General features: G+C 40.4%; 1 protein-coding gene across 2 annotated transcripts in view; it reads left to right on the top strand.

Annotated features, from left to right (window-relative positions):
- MARCHF1 (membrane associated ring-CH-type finger 1) overlaps positions 1 to 22,486 on the top strand; it is a 555,399-nt gene that overhangs the window by 336,244 nt on the left and 196,669 nt on the right. The window contains exons 3-5 of one of the 2 annotated variants that reach the window (XM_077279450.1): positions 9,989 to 10,068; positions 10,290 to 11,033; positions 17,345 to 17,525. In XM_077279450.1, coding sequence (XP_077135565.1) covers positions 9,989 to 10,068; positions 10,290 to 11,033; positions 17,345 to 17,525 — 1,005 coding nt within the window. The remainder of the gene's footprint in view (positions 1 to 9,988; positions 10,069 to 10,289; positions 11,034 to 17,344; positions 17,526 to 22,486) is intronic. The other variant, XM_077279451.1, reaches the window with a different exon arrangement.

Genomic DNA, 22,486 nt, shown 5'->3' with positions numbered 1-22,486 from the left:
GCGGTGCGTATAATCTTGTGCGGATAAAGCAGGGTGATGAGTGGAAAACCGCATTTAATACGCCTGAGGGCCATTTTGAGTATTTGGTAATGCCTTTTGGACTTTCTAATGCTCCTTCAGTCTTTCAGTCCTTTATGCACAATATTTTCCGTGAATATCTGGATAAGTTTATGATTGTGTATTTGGATGATATTTTGGTGTTTTCTGATGACTGGGAGTCTCATGTTCTACAGGTCAGGAAGGTGTTTCAACTCCTGCGGGCCAATTCTCTGTTTGTGAAGGGCTCGAAATGTCTCTTCGGAGTCCAGAAGATTTCTTTTTTGGGGTACATTTTTTCTCCTTCTACTATTGAGATGGATCCCGTCAAGGTTCAGGTGATTTGTGACTGGACACAACCTACATCTGTTAAGAGTCTTCAGAGGTTCTTGGGTTTTGCTAATTTTTATCGTCGGTTCATTGCTAACTTTTCCAGTGTTGTTAAACCTTTGACTGATTTGACTAAAAAGGGTGCTGATGTTGCTAATTGGTCTCCTACGGCTGTGGAGGCCTTTCAGGAACTTAAGCGCCGGTTTTCTTCTGCTCCTGTGTTATGTCAACCAGATGTTTCACTTCCTTTTCAGGTTGAGGTTGATGCTTCCGAGATTGGAGCGGGGGCGGTTTTGTCACAGAGAAGTTCCGATGGCTCGGTGATGAAGCCATGTGCGTTCTTTTCTAGAAAATTCTCGCCCGCCGAGCGCAATTATGATGTGGGTAATCGGGAGCTTTTGGCCATGAAGTGGGCATTTGAGGAGTGGCGTCATTGGCTTGAGGGTGCTAGACATCGTGTGGTGGTCTTGACTGATCACAAAAATCTGATTTACCTTGAGTCTGCCAGGCGTCTGAATCCTAGACAGGCTCGTTGGTTGTTGTTTTTTTCTCGTTTCAATTTTGTAGTTTCATACCTGCCAGGTTCAAAGAATGTGAAGGCAGATGCTCTTTCCAGGAGTTTTGTGCCTGACTCTCCTGGAGACTCTGGGCCTACTGGTATCCTTAGGGATGGGGTAATATTGTCCGCCGTCTCCCCAGACTTGCGTCGTGCATTGCAGGAGTTTCAGGCGGATAAACCTGATCGTTGTCCACCAGAAAGACTGTTTGTTCCGGATGATTGGACCAGTAGAGTCATCTCCGAGGTCCATTCTTCTGTGTTGGCTGGTCATCCGGGAATATTTGGTACTAGAGACTTGGTGGCCAGGTCTTTTTGGTGGCCTTCCTTGTCAAGGGATGTGCGCACCTTCGTGCAGTCTTGTGAAGTGTGTGCTTGGGCTAAGCCTTGCTGTTCTCGGGCCAGTGGGTTGTTGTTATCCTTGCCTATCCCGAAGAGGCCTTGGACGCACATTTCCATGGATTTTATTTCAGATCTCCCTGTCTCACAGAAAATGTCCGTTATCTGGGTTGTGTGTGACCGCTTTTCTAAGATGGTTCATTTGGTACCCTTGCCTAAGTTGCCTTCCTCCTCTGAGTTGGTCCCTTTATTTTTTCAGAACGTGGTTCGTTTGCATGGGATTCCGGAGAATATCGTTTCTGACAGGGGATCCCAGTTTGTGTCTAGATTTTGGCGGACGTTTTGTGCTAAGATGGGCATTAATTTGTCTTTCTCGTCTGCATTCCATCCTCAGACGAATGGCCAGACGGAGCGAACTAATCAGACCTTGGAAACTTAAACTTATTTAAGGTGTTTTGTTTCTGCTGATCAAGATGACTGGGTTGCCTTTTTGCCACTGGCCGAATTTGCCCTTAATAATCGGGCTAGTTCTGCTACTTTGGTTTCTCCTTTCTTTTGTAATTCGGGGTTTCATCCTCGTTTTTCCTCTGGTCAGGTGGAGCCTTCGGATTGTCCTGGAGTGGACGTGGTGGTGGACAGGCTACATCAGATTTGGAATCAGGTGGTGGACAATTTGAAGTTGTCTCAGGAGAAGGCTCAGCAGTTTGCTAATCGCCGTCGCCGCGTGGGTCCCCGACTTCATGTTGGGGACTTGGTGTGGTTGTCTTCTCGTTTTGTCCCTATGAAGGTCTCTTCTCCCAAGTTCAAGCCTCGGTTCATCGGTCCTTATAAGATCTTGGAGATTCTTAACCCTGTATCTTTTCGTTTGGATCTCCCAGCATCGTTTGCTATTCATAACGTGTTCCATCGGTCGTTATTGCGGAGGTATGAGGTGCCCGTTGTTCCTTCGGTTGAGCCTCCTGCTCCGGTGCTGGTGGAGGGAGAATTGGAGTATGTTGTTGAGAAGATCTTGGATTCTCGTGTTTCCAGACGTAAACTCCAGTATTTGGTTAAGTGGAAGGGTTATGGTCAGGAGGATAATTCCTGGGTGGTCGCCTCTGATGTTCATGCGACTGATTTGGTCCGCGCCTTCCATAGAGCTCATCCTGATCGCCCTGGGGGTTCTCGTGAGGGTTCGGTGACCCCTCCTCAAGGGGGGGTACTGTTGTGGATTCTGTTTTTGGGCTCCCTCTGGTGGTTACAACTGGTACTGGGTGACTTTGGTGGGTTGCGGTCTCTGGTTTCCACCTGTCCATCTGAGGCTGGGTGTTTCCTATTTAACCTGGCTTTCCTGTCATTCCCTTGCCGGCTATCAATGTATTCAGATGTGCTCAGTTTGGTTCTGACTACCTGCTTCCAGATCTCTCAGGATAAGCTAAGTTATGCTTTTCAGTTGTTTTGTTTTTTTTCCAGCTTGCTAAATATTACTCTATGCTAGTTGGAAGCTCTAGTGGGCTGAGGTGCTCCCCATGTGCCATGAGTTGGCACATGGGTGCTTGTAATCTCAGGATGGTTTTTGATTAGGGTTTTTTGCTGACCGCTCAGACCCCTTTTGTATCCTTCTGCTTTCTAGTTATAGCGGGCCTCGTTTTGCTAACTCTATTTTCATATCTATGTGCGTGCCTTCCTCTCATTTTCACCGTCAATACATGTGGGGGGCAACTATACCTTTGGGGTTTATTTCTCTGGAGGGAAGTTAGGTCTTTATTTTCTCTGCAGTGCTAGTTAGCTCTTAGGCTGGCGCGAGGCGTCTAGAATCAACGTAGGCACGCTCCCTGGCTATTTCTAGTTGTGTTTGTCAGGAGTAGGGCAGCGGTCAGCCCAGGTTCCATCACCCTAGAGCTCGTCCGTTATTTGAGTTATTTTTTGCTTGTCCAGTGCGATCTCCTAGCCATTGGGATCCATAACACACATCTCTACAACAACAGTTAAGAGGAGACTTTGTGCAGCAGGCCTTCATGGTAAAATAGGTGCTAGGAAAACACTGCTAAGGACAGGCAACAAGCAGAAGAGACTTGTTTGGGCTAAAGAACACAAGGAATGGACATTAGACCAGTGGAAATCTGTGCTTTGGCCTAATGAGCCCAAATTTGAGATCTTTGGTTCCAACCACTGTGTCTTTGTGCGACGCAGAAAAGGTGAACGGATAGACTCTACATGCCTGGTTCCCACTGTGAAGCATGGAGGAGGAGGTGTGATGGTGTGGGGGGTGCTTTGCTGGTGATACTGTTGGGAATTTATTCAAAATTGATGGCAAACTGAACCAGCATTGCTACCACAGCATCTTGCAGCGGCATGCTATTCCATCCGGTTTGCGTTTAGTTGGACCATCATTTATTTTTCAACAGGACAATGACCCTAAACACACGTCCAGGCTGTGTAAGGGCTGTTTGACCAAGAAGGAGAGTGATGGGGCGCTACACCAGATGACCTGGCCTCCACAGTCACCAGACCTGAACCCAATCGAGCCGCAGAGTGAAGGCAAAAGGGCCAACAAGTGCTAAGCATCTCTGGGAACTCCTTCAAGATTGTTGTGTTATCGCAGGTCTCGACCTACTTTCTGATGAGTCCACCGTAGAGATGACGTCACGGCACCGGAGAGACATGACACAGTACACCACGGCTGTATCTGAAATATCTCTAGTCTTTAATAAGCTTACACACACTTTTTATGCATTCTTGTGTTGGAGGCGGATTCTCCATGTATTGGCTAAGCGTCGGAGTGTATTAATCCCTTGCCTCCCTACGGTTTTGCAAACATATTTTACACAGTACATTATTCGTTATTTTACCAAGGACATTCACTGCTACAATTAGTTCTTAGGAATCAGCGATAACAGCACAATGAAGAATAGTGAATTATGTCTTGTTTTTCTGACCTCTAATAACACTTATACAAAATGGAGGCAAGCAAAATAAAATAAATCCTGCTCTAACAGTTGGAAGACCATTCCCGGTGACTACCTCTTGAAGCTCATCAAGAGAATGCCAAGAGTGTGCAAAGCAGTCATCAAAGCAAAAGGTGGCTACTTTGAAGAACCTAGAATATAAGATATAATTTCAATTGTTTCACACTTTTTGTTAAGTATATAATTCCACATGTGTTAATTCATAGTTTTGATGCCTTCAGTGTGAATGTACAATTTTCATAGTCAGAAAATCTTTAAATGAGAATGTGTCCCCAAACTTTTGGTCTGTACTGTATTTCCCATCCCATCCCTATTTTAAAGTTCTCCTTATGAGTGTAGCAAGACATCTACCAAAAATGTGATTTCCTGTTTTTTTTAAACATGCAACCCATCTATAACAAGGAGTTCATCATAGAGGTAATTCACTTCATGGTCAAGAAACCCAAAATGCTGTTCACCTGTAGAATCCTGTTCAATCTCCTTGATCCATGTCCATCCACTGGGAGGAAGGATGAGAAGATGACCTGCACTACCAGTTCCTTCACTTTTCGGCCTAGGTCTTCAAAGTCTCTACATATACTTAAAAGCATTGTTACTTTGCAGCCTTTTTGCACACCTGCCTAAAAAGTTTGCATAGCACTGTATTTATGCATTTTTTTTCTCGTCTCTCACCCATTCATTATCCTCTCAAATCCTCCTCCAAGTTCTTTTCTATTCTTTCTCTATTTCTTCCTCCAAAATCCATTTCTCTCCAAACCCATATCTTCTTTTTTCCCATAAATGTTAATATCAAAATGATTTTGACAAATGGACATCTATAGAGTGCGTGGGAAGGTGTCCACCATATCTCCACCTGCAGAGTCAACATCGGCATGTGTACTGACAGAACCTGTGATGATGTCACAGTCATGTGATCATCACATGGTCTGGCTTAAATAGCTTGACTTGAGAGACAGTGGTGTGGTTTGGAGAGAGTAAGACTACAAAGAATGGCTCGAGATGGAGCTGAAGACACCTGGTGGTCTGAGCAGGTGAATCGCTCAGACAATTGGACTTTTCCATATGTTATATTTTTGTTTGCCGTCATGCCAGGAAAGCTCTGTTTATTTGGCTGAACCCTGCTGTGGTTTATGCAGTCCATAATAAACCAGCATGTGACTTACTAGAAGAACCTTTCCTGCGTCTACCTTGGGAAGCAGCTGAGTGAGTCAACCCCTCACACATGCAATACCTCATCTCAGCTCATAACCATGCCCTTTACATGGCTATGTACTAACATGGGGTTCTAATGACCTCTGTGATGCTTTTACTGTGCTGACTTTCATGGATAATAGATAATGGACTCTCATAATTACTCATTGATGGATCATTAAACATAGAACAGGTTATCGATGTTTATGTCCCAGAGATTCTCTTTCAGTGCAAACAGCTATTAATTCTATTTTTTAATTATTGTACTACTCTACTGTAAACCAGAAAGCATTGTAATCAAACTGACAGTGACTCAATGTTTTTACACAGTAAAACAATTCTGAGGCTTGTGAATACTTTCTAAACACTTTGAATATATCTATGCATGACTTATTTAATAAATTCAGTTCTACTCTTTGATTATTCCATTTGACGTTTAATAAAAAGATTTGTATGTTTTAGAGAACCACTTCCAACTGCAAGAAAAATGGTATTGACTTTCTTTCATTTGTTCTTTGACTAGTACTTTATGTGGGCACTTAATGTGGTGTGAAATATGTGACTTTGAGTTATTTTGATGTAATTAAGCGCCATAATTTGTTCTCCGGTATTTATCGTGCTATAAGCAGATGCCATTCAACAATTTATGTAGAACTTTTTAATTAATGTTTTATGAGAATGAAGGGTCAGCAATCAAGGTGCAAACTATTAAGTAAATTATAATTATTACTTATCCAGTCAAGGAAAAGTCAAGGAAAAGATTACAATTTGTTTTGCCATTCACTTGAATTAAGCAATCTAAATGGCCAATTATATTTATCACAATTAAAAAATGACTTTTTTAAAGAATTGAATTTACTTGCCACTGAATATTACATTTATTTTAGATGAGTTCTCTGGTTTAAAATATTATGTGTCACTAGGTTTGCAGACCATTTAAATAACAATTATAGCTGTTAGTCACGTTCTCTAGTTCTAGTGATACCTCTCAGTCACTATTCCAGTCTTGGTTGATTGGCTGCAGTGGTGACATCTTGTCTACAGTACGTTACTGCAGCAGCCAATTACGGGGCTCAGTGGAGATACCGACGTAAACACTATGCACTGCTAAGCCTAGTGATTGGCACTAATGGAGATATGCGCTGTCGAAATTAATATACCACTTCCGTCCATTAAAAAATCAGAAATGGAGGGGCATCATTGGACCCATTGATGATGATTAACTGCTGTAACTGGTATGTCATAGGTTTGGCACATAACATTTTAAAACAAACAACCCTTTTAAAGGGAACCTACCACCCCGTTTTTTAAAAATGAGATAAAAATAGTGTGAAATAGGGGCAGAGCTGGGCTTTACATTAGGGCCTTTTCGGTGCCTTTACACCCCCGTTAGGCTGCCCAAATACCTTTGTGAAGTGGCCGTTTTCTGCTGTCACTCAAGTGGGTCAGGTCGGATGGGCGTGGTCACAGCGCTGTTTGTCCCCCAGGATCCTGCTCATCATTACGTTGGTGGCGTAGTGGTGTGCGCATGTCCAAAGAAGATCCACTGCCCAGGAGATGAATAACGGCGCGGTCTTCGCTATTCAGCCGTTTACCGGTGGGCGCGGCCATCTTTCCTGTGGCCGCGCCTGCGCAGATGGAGCGCTCTGCTGCCCGGGACTTCAGGAAAATGGCCGCGGGATTCCGCGCGTGCGCAGATGGAGATCGCGGCGGCCATTTTCCTGAGTCCCGGGCAGCAGAGCGCTCCATCTGCGCAGGCGCGGCCACAGGAAAGATGGCCGTGCCCACCGGTAAACGGCTGAATAGCGAAGACCGCGCCGTTATTCATCTCCTGGGCAGTGGATCTTCTTTGGACATGCGCACACCACTACGCCACCAACGTAATGATGAGCAGGATCCTGGGGGACAAACAGCGCTGTGACCACGCCCATCCGACCTGACCCACTTGAGTGACAGCAGAAAACGGCCACTTCACAAAGGTATTTGGGCAGCCTAACGGGGGTGTAAAGGCACCGAAAAGGCCCTAATGTAAAGCCCAGCTCTGCCCCTATTTCACACTATTTTTATCTAATTTTTAAAAAATGGGGTGGTAGGTTCCCTTTAACAATTCTGGACTTTATGCACCAAAATGTGTAACATGCAGTACATTTATTGCTGCAATGAGTCTACCGCTATGCAAAAATAACATGACTTGCAAAAGTGTGAAATAATAATAGTATAAAAACTGAATATTTTTTAAAACTAGAACATAATTCCTAAAATAAGTAACAAAATATTATTTTGCCTCCTTTCAGGCAAAAGATCCTCATGTTTATAGTTGGTTAATTTGAAAAAATGGCAGATTAAAGGGTATCTGGCACCAAGTTTGTGCTACCCCATCTGAGAGCAGTATTATGTAGGGACAGGGACACCAATTCCTGCATTATGTCACTTACTTTACTGCCGCTTCAGTTTGGATTAAATACTGCTTTCTCTGCTGCACATCTGCCAGTTCTCTGAATGCTGAGCTCTATAGAACCCCGCTCACACCACTGAATGTCATCTTTCTGTTCACACTGTGCATAGTCAGTATCTTAGGGCTGGCGGAACGCACCGAGTAAATAGAGAGATGTTATTTGGTGTGTTCGCAGTCCAGGGTCCACCGTGCAGGAGAGAACCTGCTGCTGGCAAATGGCGGCCCGATATGGCGGTAGAAGCGAACTCTGTTACTTCACAGAGTCGCCTAATGAAAGCACTGTGTCCTGTTAACCTCACAGGATTACACAGCAACTGCTGAGCAGATAGCAGTTTGTGGTTACGCAATCAAAGAGGCAATCATACAATCTCCTCACCAGAGGTGCCGGTATTCTAGGGGCTTATTTCAGCCGGGTCCCTGAACACATATACACGTAACCACACTGGCGCAAAGCACATAACTTAGATTTGATACTAGCTCATGGCTGTGCGGCCATGCGAACCTTTTATAGCTGCAGCAAGTACAGGACCTTTCTAGAAGGACCAATGAGATGCTGCCACAGAGCCTGAGCAACGTCAGGACCTTCCAGGAGAACCAATGGGTTTTGCAGCAGTATCTAAGCATGTGACCCTCGATCTCCAATGAGAGATCTAACCCTGGGCATGCTCAGAAGGGGAAAAGCAGGACTTAGTCCCAAAAGTGTCTGCTCGCCGCTGCCCAGCACTGGCTTCAATGGCAGAAGCTGGAAAAGCAGCAGTAACCCTTTGCACTGAGTCAGATTGAGCGAGACGCTGAGACCGACGTCTCCACTGAGCAGGCTCCACTGCGGCAGGAGAAGAATGGGAGACCGCAGAGGAGATGGCCCGAGATTCCCCCTGTGCAGAGGCGGGAACTCAACCCCTAAACCAGTAAGCTGCCAATCAGTGGTGACTGAGTGGTTGGACTACATCACAGCAGGATCCTCTAGAGATAATCTGCTAATTTTATCAAAACTACAAGAAGCAGCTCAATAAGTAACACATCACTGGAATCAGGAACTCTGCCTCTATAGCATGCTGCAGTCAGATCAAAAACCTGATGAACTGTTTCCTTTAAGATATTATACATATCCACATATAGTGGAGTGAAGGGCACTTCTTATGCAGTTATATTGGCCTCTATACAATGTTGTATTATAGAAATATTCACCACCGCATAGTAGAATACCAGTGGAATGAAGGATTTGACAAAGAACAGCAAGTCAACCTTGAAGAAAGGTGACATTACAATAGAGCACATGCAACTTTACAGGTGCAATATTGTGGCGATGTATAATTCACAAACTCAGTATAGCTGAGATACAATCATGTACTTGAGCCCCTAACAGCCTGTTACACCCCTTTCTACTCCACAATAAAGTATTGAAAATGTTAATGTGTATCTGGTGGTGACTTGAAGCCTTCTTTCATGTGTAGCTAAGCAAACATTGCAATAAATAAATTAAGAAATAAATCCATACTTATACTGCTTGCACAACAAGGAATATTAATATATTGCCGCACTGGCAAAAATTAAGAGACCCTTGCAAAATGTTCAGTTTGTCTGATTTTTCTCTTTATAGGTATATTTTTGAGTAAAATGTAAATTATTCTTTTAGTCTATAAACTTCTGACAACGTGTCTCCGAATTTCCAAGCAATAAATTTGTAATTTTTTTCTGAAAAGGAGAAATGGTCAAAATTACAAAAAAAAAACCCCAGTGGTTTCAGACCTCAAATAATGCAAAGAAAACAAGTTAATAATCATTTAGAAACAACAATACTAATATTTTAACTCAGGAAGAATTCAGAAATCAGTATTTTGTGGAATAACCATGATTATTAATCACTGCTTTCATGCGTCTTGGCATGCTTTCCACCAGTCTTTCACACTGCTTCTGGTGGAAAATGTAAGCAGTTCTTCTTTGTTTGATGGCTTGTGACTATCCATCATCCTCTTGATTACATTCCAGAGGTTTTCAATGGGGTTCAGGTCTGGAGATTGGGCTGCCCATGACAGGGTTTTGATGTGGTGGTCTCTTAATTTTTGCCAGAGCTGTATATGCAGGCAGAGCACGATATATTATCATGTGGTATAATACTTCATTTTCTTTTAGGCAAGCAGTCCAACCACAGATACAGCTCCAAGGAGCCATTCACAAACATCTGTCTGTCCATCTACTCAGGATATATGTAGGTATGTAAAGCGCATTATATTCTATTTCTAAATGGCAAAAATGACCATACGCTTTGAGGTCCTAATGTATCATTATTTTCCATTTTTAGTTACCATTTTATGCATCAAATTTCCTATCATTTCATGTAGATTCACATGCCGTTTCTGTTCCATTTATCATTGTTTTTCATCTTTTCTTTCATTACTTTTGCATGCCCCATCTGTCATGGATATTTTTTTAGAACTGCCTTGCTTGATGTTTCGGAAGATGACTTTAACCATACTACACCTGTCATGCCAATTGCACCTTCTGGTAGGGAGTCTGGTAAAAAGCAAGTAAAACGAAGGTATAAACGTAGAAGAACATATTGCTCCACCTGTGCCCAAAAAGCAAAGCAAAGAGAAATGCAACCTAGAGAGGTAACAGAGAAATTAGAGGGAATAGACACAGATTCTTCATCGGATGACAGACAGTGGGCTACAAGAGTGAGAAGAAATGAAAATCCTAAACAGCGTAAAAGAGGAAGAAAACATAATAAATCACATGCTGCTTCTTCAGACTCTAGTGGCATTGAAATGGTGCCTCTAAGATCCAAATTCTCACAAGCACAAAATCTTAATCAACATCATCGCCATCATCAACAGCAGCAACAACAGGCACATACCAGTAATTTTACCAATAGTTCTTCCTACTACAGAAGGAGAAAACCATCAAAGTTCAAAGAGTCCAGCAGCCCTACATCATCAGGATCATCGGCTGAAACAAAGCGCTATGCTAATAGAAGAGTGAAGAGAAGAGTGAAATCATGTTGTACTGGTAATCAGAAGTGTCAATGTCACATGAAAGAAGATAAACGTATTAAGAAAACTATAAAGGAGGAAGGATCTGGTGCAGAGACCTTGGCGCCAGTTCCTCTATCCCAATATGAACATACTACTACACCTGTTAACTGCGATGAATGGGGTGATGATTTAGAAGTTTGCAGGTCAGTCTTCAACTGTAGTATTTAGTTGGAAAAACTTTCATGTTTTGTTTTTTAATTTTTTATTATTTGATCATCTACATGCTATTCCTAATCCTCACAGATCATTACAGTTTCAACCATGCAATAAACATGAATAAAATATGATTTCATAAAGATTGTGGCCTTATCAGAGCTTAGAATATGTCGTAGCAGAGTTGGAGAAGGTGTTAAGGTACCTTCACACGAAACGACATCGCTAGCGATCCGTGACGTTGCAGCGTCCTGGCTAGCGATATCGTTTCGTTTGACATGCAGCAGCGATCAGGATCCTGCTGTGATGTCGCTGGTCGCTGAATAAAGTCCAGAACTTTATTTGGTCGTCCGATCGCTGTGTATCGTTGTGTTTGAAAGCAAAAGCAACGATACCAGCGATGTTTTACACTGGTAACCAGGGTAAACATCGGGTTACCAAGCGCAGGGCCGCGCTTAGTAACCCGATGTTTACCCTGGTTACCAGCGTAAAAGTAAAAAAAACAAACAGTACATGCTCACCTGCTCGTCCTCCAGCGTCTGCTTCCTGACACTTACTGAGCGCCGGCCCTAAAGTGAAAGTGAAAGCACAGCGGTGACGTCACCGCTCTGCTGTTAGGGCCGGAGCTCAGTCAGTGTCAGGAAGCAGACGCTGGGGGACGCGCAGGTGAGCATGTACTGTTTGTTTTTTTTACTTTTACGCTGGTAACCAGGGTAAACATCGGGTTACTAAGCGCGGCCCTGCGCTTAGCAACCCGATGTTTACCCTGGTTACCCGGGGACCTCGGCATCGTTGGTTGCTGGAGAGCGGTCTGTGTGACAGCTCCCCAGCGATCAAACAGCGACGCTGCAGCGATCGGCATCGTTGTCGCTATCGCTGCAGCGTCGCTTCGTGTGAAGGTACCTTTAGATAATCTATATAGAGGTCTGCTAGAATGCAGACAAAAGATGTCAAATCCCAAAATATTTCCCAAAGAGCAACCGCCTTAACATTAGACACAGTAAAATACAGCAATCAAAATGTAGTCTACACTGTGTTCCAAATTATTATGCAAATAATATTTCCTCATATTTTCTCTAAATTACCTATCTGAATTGCAGTCATTGTTATTTTCCAGTCATCTACTATTCTAGTATAATTGCAATGTTTTGGAACAAACTGCCTATGAAAACAGTATCTTTTTAAAAAAAATAAACACTCAAAATGCATGTTCCAAATTATTATGCACAGCAGAGTTTTCAACCTTTTTTATTTTATTTTGAACAAAAAAATGGTCAGTTGTGAAGTTATAAGAATTATCAGCTTATTACAAAATGAAATCAAACAGTTTTAAAGTGAAAACTTTATTCTAGGTGATGTTACATTTGCACATAGGACCCCTTGTTCGAAAGAAGCTTCTGAACTCTCTCGTCCATTGAATTTGTCAGTTTTTGGATGGTTTCTGCTTCAATTGTTTTGCATGTGGACAGAATACCCTCCCAGAGCTGTTGCTTAGATGTGAACTGCCTCCCGCCATCATAGACACTCCTTTTGATGATGCTCCAGAGGTTGTCAATGGGGTTGAGGTCAGGGGAGGATGGTGGCCACACCATAAGTTTGTCCTCTTTTATGCCCATAGCAGCCAGAGATGCAGATGTGTTTTTTGCAGCATGAGATGGTGCATTATTATGCATGAAAATGATCTTGCTGCGGAAAGCACGGGTCTTCCTCTTGAACCATGGCAGGAAGTGTTGTTTTAGAAACTCCACATAGATTACGGAGTTCATCTTTACCCCTTCAGGGATCATAAAGAGGCCGACAATCTCTCTCCCCATGATTCCAGCCCAAAACATTACTCCACCTCCTCCTTGTTGGCGCCTTAGCTGTGTTTTCATGGGGTGTCCATCAACCAGCCATCCTCCACTCCATCCGTCTGGACCATCGAGCGTTGCACGGCACTCATCGGTGAACAAAACAGTTTGGAAGTCAGTCTTCATGTATCGTTTGGCCCACTGGAGCCATTTCTGCTTGTGTGCAGTGGATAGAGGTGGTCGACAGGATGGCTTACGCACAGCTGCAAACCTCTGAAGGACCCTGCATCTTGTTGTTCTGGGGACGTTGGAGGCACCAGCAGCTTCAATAACTTGTCTTCTGCTATGACAAGGCATTTTTGCAGCTGCTCTTTTAACCTTACGCAATTGCCTGTTGGAAAGAGTCCTCAATTTTTCCTTATCAGCACGCACTCGTGTGTTCTGGGAATCAGCTACATACTTCTTGATTGTGCGATGATCATGATGAAGTGTCTTGGCAATGTTGATTGTAGTCATGCCTTGACCTAAATATTTCACAATTTGTTGCTTCTCGGCAGCCGACACATCCTTTTTCTTTCCCATTTTGGCAAAAAATGTAGGCTGCTTAATAATGTGGAACAGCCTTCTTAAGTAGTCCTGCCTTTATTTGGACACACCGGCCAAACTAATGTGCACAGGTATCTGCAATTGATTTCAGTGATATAAAGAGCCCTGACACACATCACCATCAATGAGTTTAAATGACAAACAAAAAAATTCTAACCATATCACTCATAAACTCTTTGTGCATAATAATTTGGAACACAGTGTAGATGCATGGCTTTCAACATGTCAATCACATTTGTCAAGTTCTCAAGAAGAAATTCCTGACTATATATTTTAGTGAAATATTTTGATATGTCGGGAAGAATAATTTATACTGAACTAAAAGCTAAGAGTGTATAATTTTCTATGTAAGAATTTTGTTAACCAAATGCATTAATTGGATAAGGAGGGTTTGTTATAACATACAATTTATAAATTGAGTGAAAATGTATGTTGTACATTAAGTAGAGACATACATTAGAAGATAATGGCATCTTCTAGAAACCTGTGCTTAGCAATTTAATTTAATAATGGTCCATCAAATGGAAATGAGTGGTCTAAGCAGCCATCACCCTGATGTAAATATATGGTTGAAGATGTTTAGTCTGTGAATTGTTATCATTTTTTACTGTTTACTTTTAAGTTTGTAAAAGCTAAAAATTCTCTGCCATTAAGACTTTTATTTTTCTACATGAAAAAAAATCAAAACAAAGATTTTCAGGACCATGGTCTAGCGTCCACATAGGTTGTCCATGGCTGCTGGCCTAGAGCACTGAGAACCTTCTACTACCCAAGTGCATATTTTGGTTAGTAAGTTTTTTAACGTCATTTTGTTGCCATGTATTAAATGCATGACTTCAAGGGGGTCTAATATCCAGAAGATGTGCCGCAGATGCCACGGGTTGTATGAGGTTTACAGTGCCCTGGTCCAGCGGACAAAGACTACTGAAAAGGCCAGTGTACTACCAATCTTTTACTCAACTTCTAAAGTCTTTTTATTTTAAATATCAATTAATTCACTTATCACCCACAGCACCATTCCACCCACCGGTGATGGTTTTCCAGGCTGGTCACGTGTCACTATTGTATCATATGTCTACTGCCTTTGCTTGTCTGTAACACATAAGTATAGTTGTCAGAGCAGCCGTCTCCGACATGACAAATTAGTAAAGGATGTAGCCAATCAGCTGACCCATGACACAACAATGTCATGTGACTGTCCGGAAACGTTGGCACTGACATCGTTGGAATGGTGCCGCTATGGAAGTTGAGTATACATTGTTTTCACTTTCATTGGTGACCCAATGTCGAGGGATGATGTGCCAACTAAAGAAGACCGTAAAAAAGCCCACAATAGTGGATTAGTATTTACTTGGATAAATCTAAGGCCTTAACATCCTTTTTTTTCCTCATTTTTGAAAAGCTGGCCATTTGTGTTTTCAATGTGTTAGATCCAGTTTAGCTTGTGTGTCAGTTTTTATAATCGATGTCGTTTTTCTCTTCTGAAAAAATAAAGAGGCTTTTCAAAGCTTCTATACTTCTATACACTGCTCAATAAAAAATGGAAAGAACGTAAATGACACACGGAGCTGAGTGCTGTCCATTTCTCACTCTAGCCTATTCTCTTGAATGGTGGGTTAAATCCACAAATCTGTTCAAAAGGAGAAAAACGCCTCCATTTTTAATACGGAGAATCAGACATTGAAGCATGTCCATTGATTCCAATAAGTACATGTTCTTTACGTTAAAACTATGAGAACAACAGGTATGACATCTGAATCAGGCTTTAACCCCTTCACGACATGCGCTGTACTACTACTGCGCATGTCGTGACTCCCCCTTTAATGTGGGCTCCGGTGGTGAGCCCACATCAAAGCTGTGACATGTCAGCTGTTTTGTACAGCGGACATGTGCGCTGTCAAACACTGACAGCGGCATTTAACTAGCGCTTCTGGCCATCATGCCCTCACCCAACCCCAGATCATCATGTGATCGAGGGTCAGCGATATGTTGCTGGTTGCTGATGCCGGATTGCTATGAGCACCACCCTGTGGTCGGTGCTCATAGCAATGCTGTAATTCTCCTGCATAGGATCGATCTATGCTTCGCTCCTATGTAGCAGAGCCAATCCAGTTGTGCCAGCTTCAAGCCAGCTTCTAGCCTCCCAAGGCTATTGAAGCATGGCAAAAGTAAAAAACAAATGTTTTAAAAATATGAAAAAAATAAAAAAATTATAAAAGTTTAAATCACCCCCCTTTCGCCCCATTCAAAATAAAACAATAAAAAAACAAACCTACACATATTTGGTATCGCCGCATTCAGAATTGCCAGATCTATCAATAAAAAAAAGGATTAACCTGATCGACAAACGGCGTAACGAAAAAAAATTGAAACGCCAGAATTTTTTAGTCACCACAACATTGCATTAAAATACAATAACGGGCGATCAAAAGAACATATCTGCACTAAAATGGTATCTTTAAAAACATCAGCTCGGCACGCAAAAAATAAGCCCTCACTAAACCCCAGATCACAAAAATTGGAGACGCTACGGGTATCTGAAAATTGCGCAATTTTTTTTTTTACCACTTAGATGAAACATAACCTAGACATGTTTGGTGTCTATGAACTCAGAATGACCTGGAGAATCAAATGGCAGGTCAGTTTTAGCATTTAGTGAACCTAACAAAAAAGTAAAACAAAAAACAGTGTGGGATTGCACTTTTTGCAATTTCACGGCACCTGGAATTTCTTCCCATTTTCTAGTACAACATGCTAAAACCAATGATGTTGTTCAAAAGTACATCTTGTCCTGCAAAAAACAAGCCCTCGTATTGATTGAAAAATAAAAAAGTTATGGAGGGAAGCGAAAAACGAAAATGCAAAAAAAAAAAAGGGCTCCGTCATGAAGGAGTTAAGATGGGCATATGAATCTGATATTAGCATTGGCTTACGTTCAGTAGAAGAAAATAACCCTGATCTTTATTTTTGAAAATATCTGCTTTCTAGTGTAAGATAGGAGGACATTAGGGGGGTGGGGGCAGATCCAACAACATTGAACTGTACACAGTACTGTAGATAGCGTCAGAACTGATCCAAGGAGGACAAAGATTCTAACTACATCTAAAGCTTTGTACAGAAGGCAATATATCCGAACTTCCTTTAGTTGACTATGAATAGTGCATTATATATAAATGCAATATCAATGAAAAGAATTTCAGAAATCATTTAGGTGTTTCATAATGACTGAAGAAAAGAATAGCGCCTCAGGCTGAGAACATTGCTAACAGTCAGGCAACTCTGAAGCAACCTTGAAAATGTATAATAATGTATGCCATGACATATATTATTGATTAAAATATATGTCCATTTCAAAACTTTTATTTTAAGAGTAAGGAGTAGTTTTCTGACCACCATCTATTGATTGAATAACATCATCCTTTTCAAAAAAGGATACAGTTGCATATTCATTTACCATGAGATTCTACCGCATCTGGGGCCTAAGTATTTTATGACACACACAAGAGCCACGTCATAGAAATGCTACCTATAGGTACACAGCAATTAATTAGGATGTAGTATTACTGCTCTACAAAAAAGAAAGTTGCCCTATGATATAGGATAAATGATTAATATTTTGTTTTGGCAAATTATGGCATTTACCTAGTTTTTCAGACTGGAGAGCAGGATCAGAGAGTCACCGACCTGCCTTCCCTTCCTGAAATCTGTCTCAGCAACTCAGCTGCTAGAGACAGATTACTCTTGACAATAGGCAGATAGTAGAATAGGAAACACCAAGCAGCCGGCACATTGTATTGATTTGTCATAAATGAGTAAATAATAGTAAATAATAAATGAGATCAAGTTATCTGAAAGTACAGTGACCATTTTGACAAATATAAACTAATTGTGCCACATTTTTTCAGAATTTGCCATTGTGAGGGAGATGATGAAAATCCCTTAATTACACCATGCCGCTGTACAGGAACACTGAGATTTGTGCATCAAAGCTGCCTACATCAGTGGATTAAAAGCTCGGATACACGTTGCTGTGAACTTTGCAAGTATGATTTTGTAATGGAAACGAAACTTAAACCTTTAAGAAAGGTAAGGAAATATAATGATTATTGGCATGTGCTAATCTCCAGATATGTACAACAAAACACTATATCTCTGGTATTATGGTGACATCCGATCACTCTGTAAGCCATATAAATATCCTGTATATAACTTTTGAAATTCAAATTTGCCAGCTTCACAAATGTTTTTTTCATAAAAATCATAAAATTCAATTTGCAGCAAATCGATTCACCATTCACAGACAAGCACTCCAAATGCATTGAATTGCAATGTGTAAGACCTACTGAGGTCTCTTAGGAGTGAAATGAAATCCTTTCATGCTTTGTACTGCAAACACAGCCTTAGTAATATCAACGTGATCTCAACAAATATGGAAATGAATAAAACGGTTCTGTCCCACACACTATCTGAAGAATTTATTCATAGTTTTATGGCTTTGCAGTGATATTCTTTCACTATTCATAGTTACAGACTGCTGCATTCCCTAACTCTGCTTTTATACTGGCTGTGATAGTCCATCTTAATTTTCCACCCTATGCCATGAGATGTGATAGCTGCAAAGGCAATATGGGGGAGCCCATCCAGCATCACCCAAGAACATGTGAGCCTCTTTTGGCTAGTACAATCTTCTACAATGTGTAAAATGGTGGCAGGTTCTTATTCTTAAATGTGGTTAGAAAGTAAGTCTACCCATAATCACGCAAGCTACAATGAAGCACAGAATGATGCAAGAGGTGTCAAACCAATTCTGTTTCCTAGACAAAAATCCATAGATCAAGGGCTATATTTTTGATAAGTGGACTTTTTGAAGTTAGTTTTCCTCAAGGCTACGTTGCTCTTATTTGCGTCATACTTTTCAAAGTGTCACATAATGTTTGATAAATTTAAAACATATTTAAAACTAACCTTAGATATATTTCACCCTTTTTATGCCACTGCCCTACTGTTTACTTTTTAAAAAGTTGCAATTCTTATATCTAGCATACAGAAATTTGTCTTTTCCACCCACCCACTCTTTGAACCTAATGAGAATGTCTTAAAAATGTCAAAAAAATGACATTTTTACTCCAAATGGCAAAACGTTACACTTTTAATGTGAGAAAATGGGTGCAAAAGCCAATTTCCCCCAAGGGCTCACTGCTCTGAAAATGTGTCAAAAACTGTCACATAGTGCTTAATCCATGTGTGTCATCCATAAAATGCAGATAATATATTGCAATATATTGTTAAGTCGGTAATGAAATGTGACAATGTAAGCTTTTATCAAACACCACAGTATTAAGGGAGCGTTTCTATATTTGTCTACTAGTTGCTCACTGTAATTATTTCTTTAACCATTATTAAATTTTTTGTGATCCCCAAACTAATTATCATTATTTTCACTGATCATTCTGCTTCTAACTTATTAAGTTTTACTCCCTTATGGGTTTGGCTTGCCATAAGAACCTATCACTTATCCACAGGATTGGAAATAAACTTGTAATAATTCACTTGGACCCCACAATTCTAAGAATGAGGCTTTAAGTGGTGGTCACACATGTGCACTACAGCTCCTTTCATCGTTTTAAAGGCTGTCCGTGATATCTAAAGCACTGTACCTTTTAACTTAAGTATAAAAATGCTGCTTACTCTAGCAAAAAATATTTGTAAATTTGACTGAAAGCAATAATTCAACATAAAAGTTACAGTAATATTTTGAAAATGTACAGGTGCTTCTCACAAAATTAGAACGTCATCAAAAAGTTAACTTATTTTAATTCTTTAATACAAAAATTGAAACTCATGTATTATATAGAGTCATTACAGAGTGGTCTATTTCAAGTGTTTATTTCTGTTAATGTTGATGATTATGACTTACAGTCAATGAAAACCCAAAAGTCATAATAACACAAAACACATTGAGACATACCAGACGGAAAGAATACACCAGGATACCAATGTTGGATAGAAAAAAGGCCATGATGTTTATTAAGAGTAACATATTACATTTTAATAAATAACCATAAATAAATATATAACAACCATTATATCATAACCATAAGGCCAAGGCTGGGCGATTTTCCTACTAATAAACATCATGACAATAAAATGAAGTTGAAAAAAGAGGGAGGGTGGGTGGATGCTTCACTCTTTAGCAGATTTAATGAACAGCTGACAAAAAACTAGGATATTTATATGCCAAAATCATCCCGCACTTTTTCAAGTTATGCAATCAGATTTAAATAAAAAGACCGCCAAAAAACTGGTTTGAACTGGAATAACAACCTGCTTGTGAATTCACAGCTGACTTATATTTGAACTTTTGACCTCAGATTAGGACCATACCATAAACCATAAATACACCACACAAGAAATAAAGGGGGAGGTTGTGTTATCATGAGCCCCCATTATATTTGTTATGGGAGCTTCCATTACCTCAGTAAATTAGAATACTTTACAACATTAGCCTGAAAAATGATTTTAAAATCTAAAATGTTGGCCTACTAAAATGTATGTTTAGTAAATGCAGTCAATACTTGGTCGGGGCTCCTTTTGCATCAATTACTGCATCATTGCTGCGTGGCATGAAGGCGATCAGCCTGTGATACTGCTGAGGTGTTATGGAAGCCTAGGTTGATTTGATAGCAGCCTTCAGCTCGTCTGCATTGTTGCGTCTGGTGTCTCTCATCTTCTTCTTGACAATACCCCATATATTCTTCTTGGGGTTAGGGTCAGGCGAGTTTGGTGGCCAGTCAAGCACAGTACTACTGTTGTTTTTAAACCAGGTATTGGTACTTTTGGCAGTGTGGACAGGTGACAAGTCCTGCTGGAGAGTGAAATTTCCATCTCCAAAAAGCTTGTCAGCAGAAGGAAGCATGAAGTGCTCTAAAATTTCCTGGTAGATGACTGTGCTGACTTTGGTCTTGATGAAACACAGTAGACCTACACCACCAGATGACATAGCTCCCCAAACCATCACTGATAGTGGAAACTTCCAAGTAGACCTCAAGCAGCTTGGACTGTGGCCTCTCCACTCTTCCTCCAGACTCTGGGACCCTGATTTCCAAATGAAATGCAAAATTTACTTTCATCTGAAAACAACACTTTGGACTATTGAGCAACAGTCTAGTTCTTTTTCTTCTCAGCCCAGGTAAGATGCTTCTGGTATTGTCTATTGGTCGTGAGTGGCTTGACACAAGGAATGCGACACTTGTAGCCCATGTCTGTGTGTGGTGGCTCTTGAAGCAATGACCCCAGCTGCAGTACACTCCTTGTGAATCTCCCCCAAAGTTTTGAATTGCCTTTTCTTAACAATTCTTTCAAGGCTGCGGTTATGCACATTTTTCTGCCACACTTTTTCCTTCCACTCAGCTTTCCATTAATGTGCATGGATACAGCACTCTGTGAACAGGCAGCTTCTTTAGCAATGACCTTTTGTGGCTTATCCTCCTTGTGGAGTGTGTCAATGACTGCCTTCTGCACATTTGTCAAGTTAGCAGTCTTCCCCATGATTATGGAGCCTACTAAAACAGACTAAGGGACCTTTTAAATGCTTAGGAAGCCTTTGCAGGTGTTCTTTGATAATTTAGTGAGATAATGACTTTTGGGTTTTCATTGGCTGTAAGCCATAATCATCAACATTAATAATAAATAAAATAAACACTTGAAATAGATCACTCTGTTTGTAATGACTCTATATAATGAGTTTCAAGTTTTATATTGAAGAACTGAAATAAATTAACTTTTTGATGATATTCTAATTTAGTGAGATGCACTTGTAGATGCTCCAAATTAACTAATTATTTATTTCACTAACTGGTGTGATTGTGAATGAATGTAAGCTACATATGGAGAATCTCAACTTATTCTTTCCAATTAAAAAATATTGTAATTTATATACCACTATGGACTGCACACAAAACAAAACCTAGAACAACCGCATGATTGCTTTTCATAGAAGTAAAATCTTCATATGGGGCTACTGAGAAACACATTTAATCGAGCAAAAATACAATCTTTCATATAGAAATTCCTATGAAAAAATAAAATAAGTACATCACTCGCATCAAAATTTTTATCTTCTAAATATATTGCAGTCATCATATTATATAGCAATGTGTACTTACAGTCGCTCATTTTGCCTTTCTACCCAGCTATTTATTGACTGATCCATTAGGTCTATGGCATCACATGATTAAAAACTAACTAGCTGAATCCTTCTAAGATCTATGTAGAAACAGGAGATCAATTATCCCTGTATGAGTCATGAGTCACTTCAATATATTAAGAGGATAAACCATTGATGGGAAGAATGCTTCTTTAAGGCCATCAGAATGCCTGTTGCACAATTATACTGTAAACAAAATATCTTGTGTTGCTAAAGTCAAGACATGCTGTTTTTAAAACTTTGATGTCATAGCCAGTTGCCAGACCGTGTTATTTCTCACTTTTCTATTGTTGTTTTAAGGGAGTCATAATTGTTTTTATTTTTTTTTTCAGTAATCTAGTCCTATGAGGGCGTTTTGGGGGCTGAGTTAGTTGTACTTCTCTGTGGCATCATTTTAAAGTTCTTAGCATTTATTGCCAAACTTTGATTAACTCTTTATGGAAAGGAATATAAAGAGCAGTTCTTCTGACCCATTTTAATTATTATGCTATTTACCATGCTACATATATAACCTGTTATCTTCATTCTGTGGGTCATTATAAACATGGTGATACCAAATTGATATAATTGTGTTTATTTTTATTTTATTGCTTTTCTATAATTAATACTCCTTTAAAAAAAAAATCATTTGTCTTGGTGTGGCTATATTCTGTGAGCCATAAATTTCACAATTTTCAATCCGCTGTTTGAGTGCCTATTCTTTGCATTAAAAGATATAGTTTTCCTTGGTGCCATTTTGTGGTACACGTGATTTTTTTTATCACTTTATATTATTTCTTTGTGAGGCAAACAAAATGCAGCAATTCTATTTTTTGTTTATTTATTAAGTTGATACCCAATT

Source organism: Ranitomeya variabilis, chromosome 1 (assembly GCF_051348905.1).
Source record: "Ranitomeya variabilis isolate aRanVar5 chromosome 1, aRanVar5.hap1, whole genome shotgun sequence".
In the NCBI taxonomy this organism is placed as follows: domain Eukaryota; kingdom Metazoa; phylum Chordata; class Amphibia; order Anura; family Dendrobatidae; genus Ranitomeya; species Ranitomeya variabilis.
The sequence above is the reverse complement of the archived record's forward strand: the minus strand, read 5'-3'. Positions and strand labels throughout refer to the sequence as shown.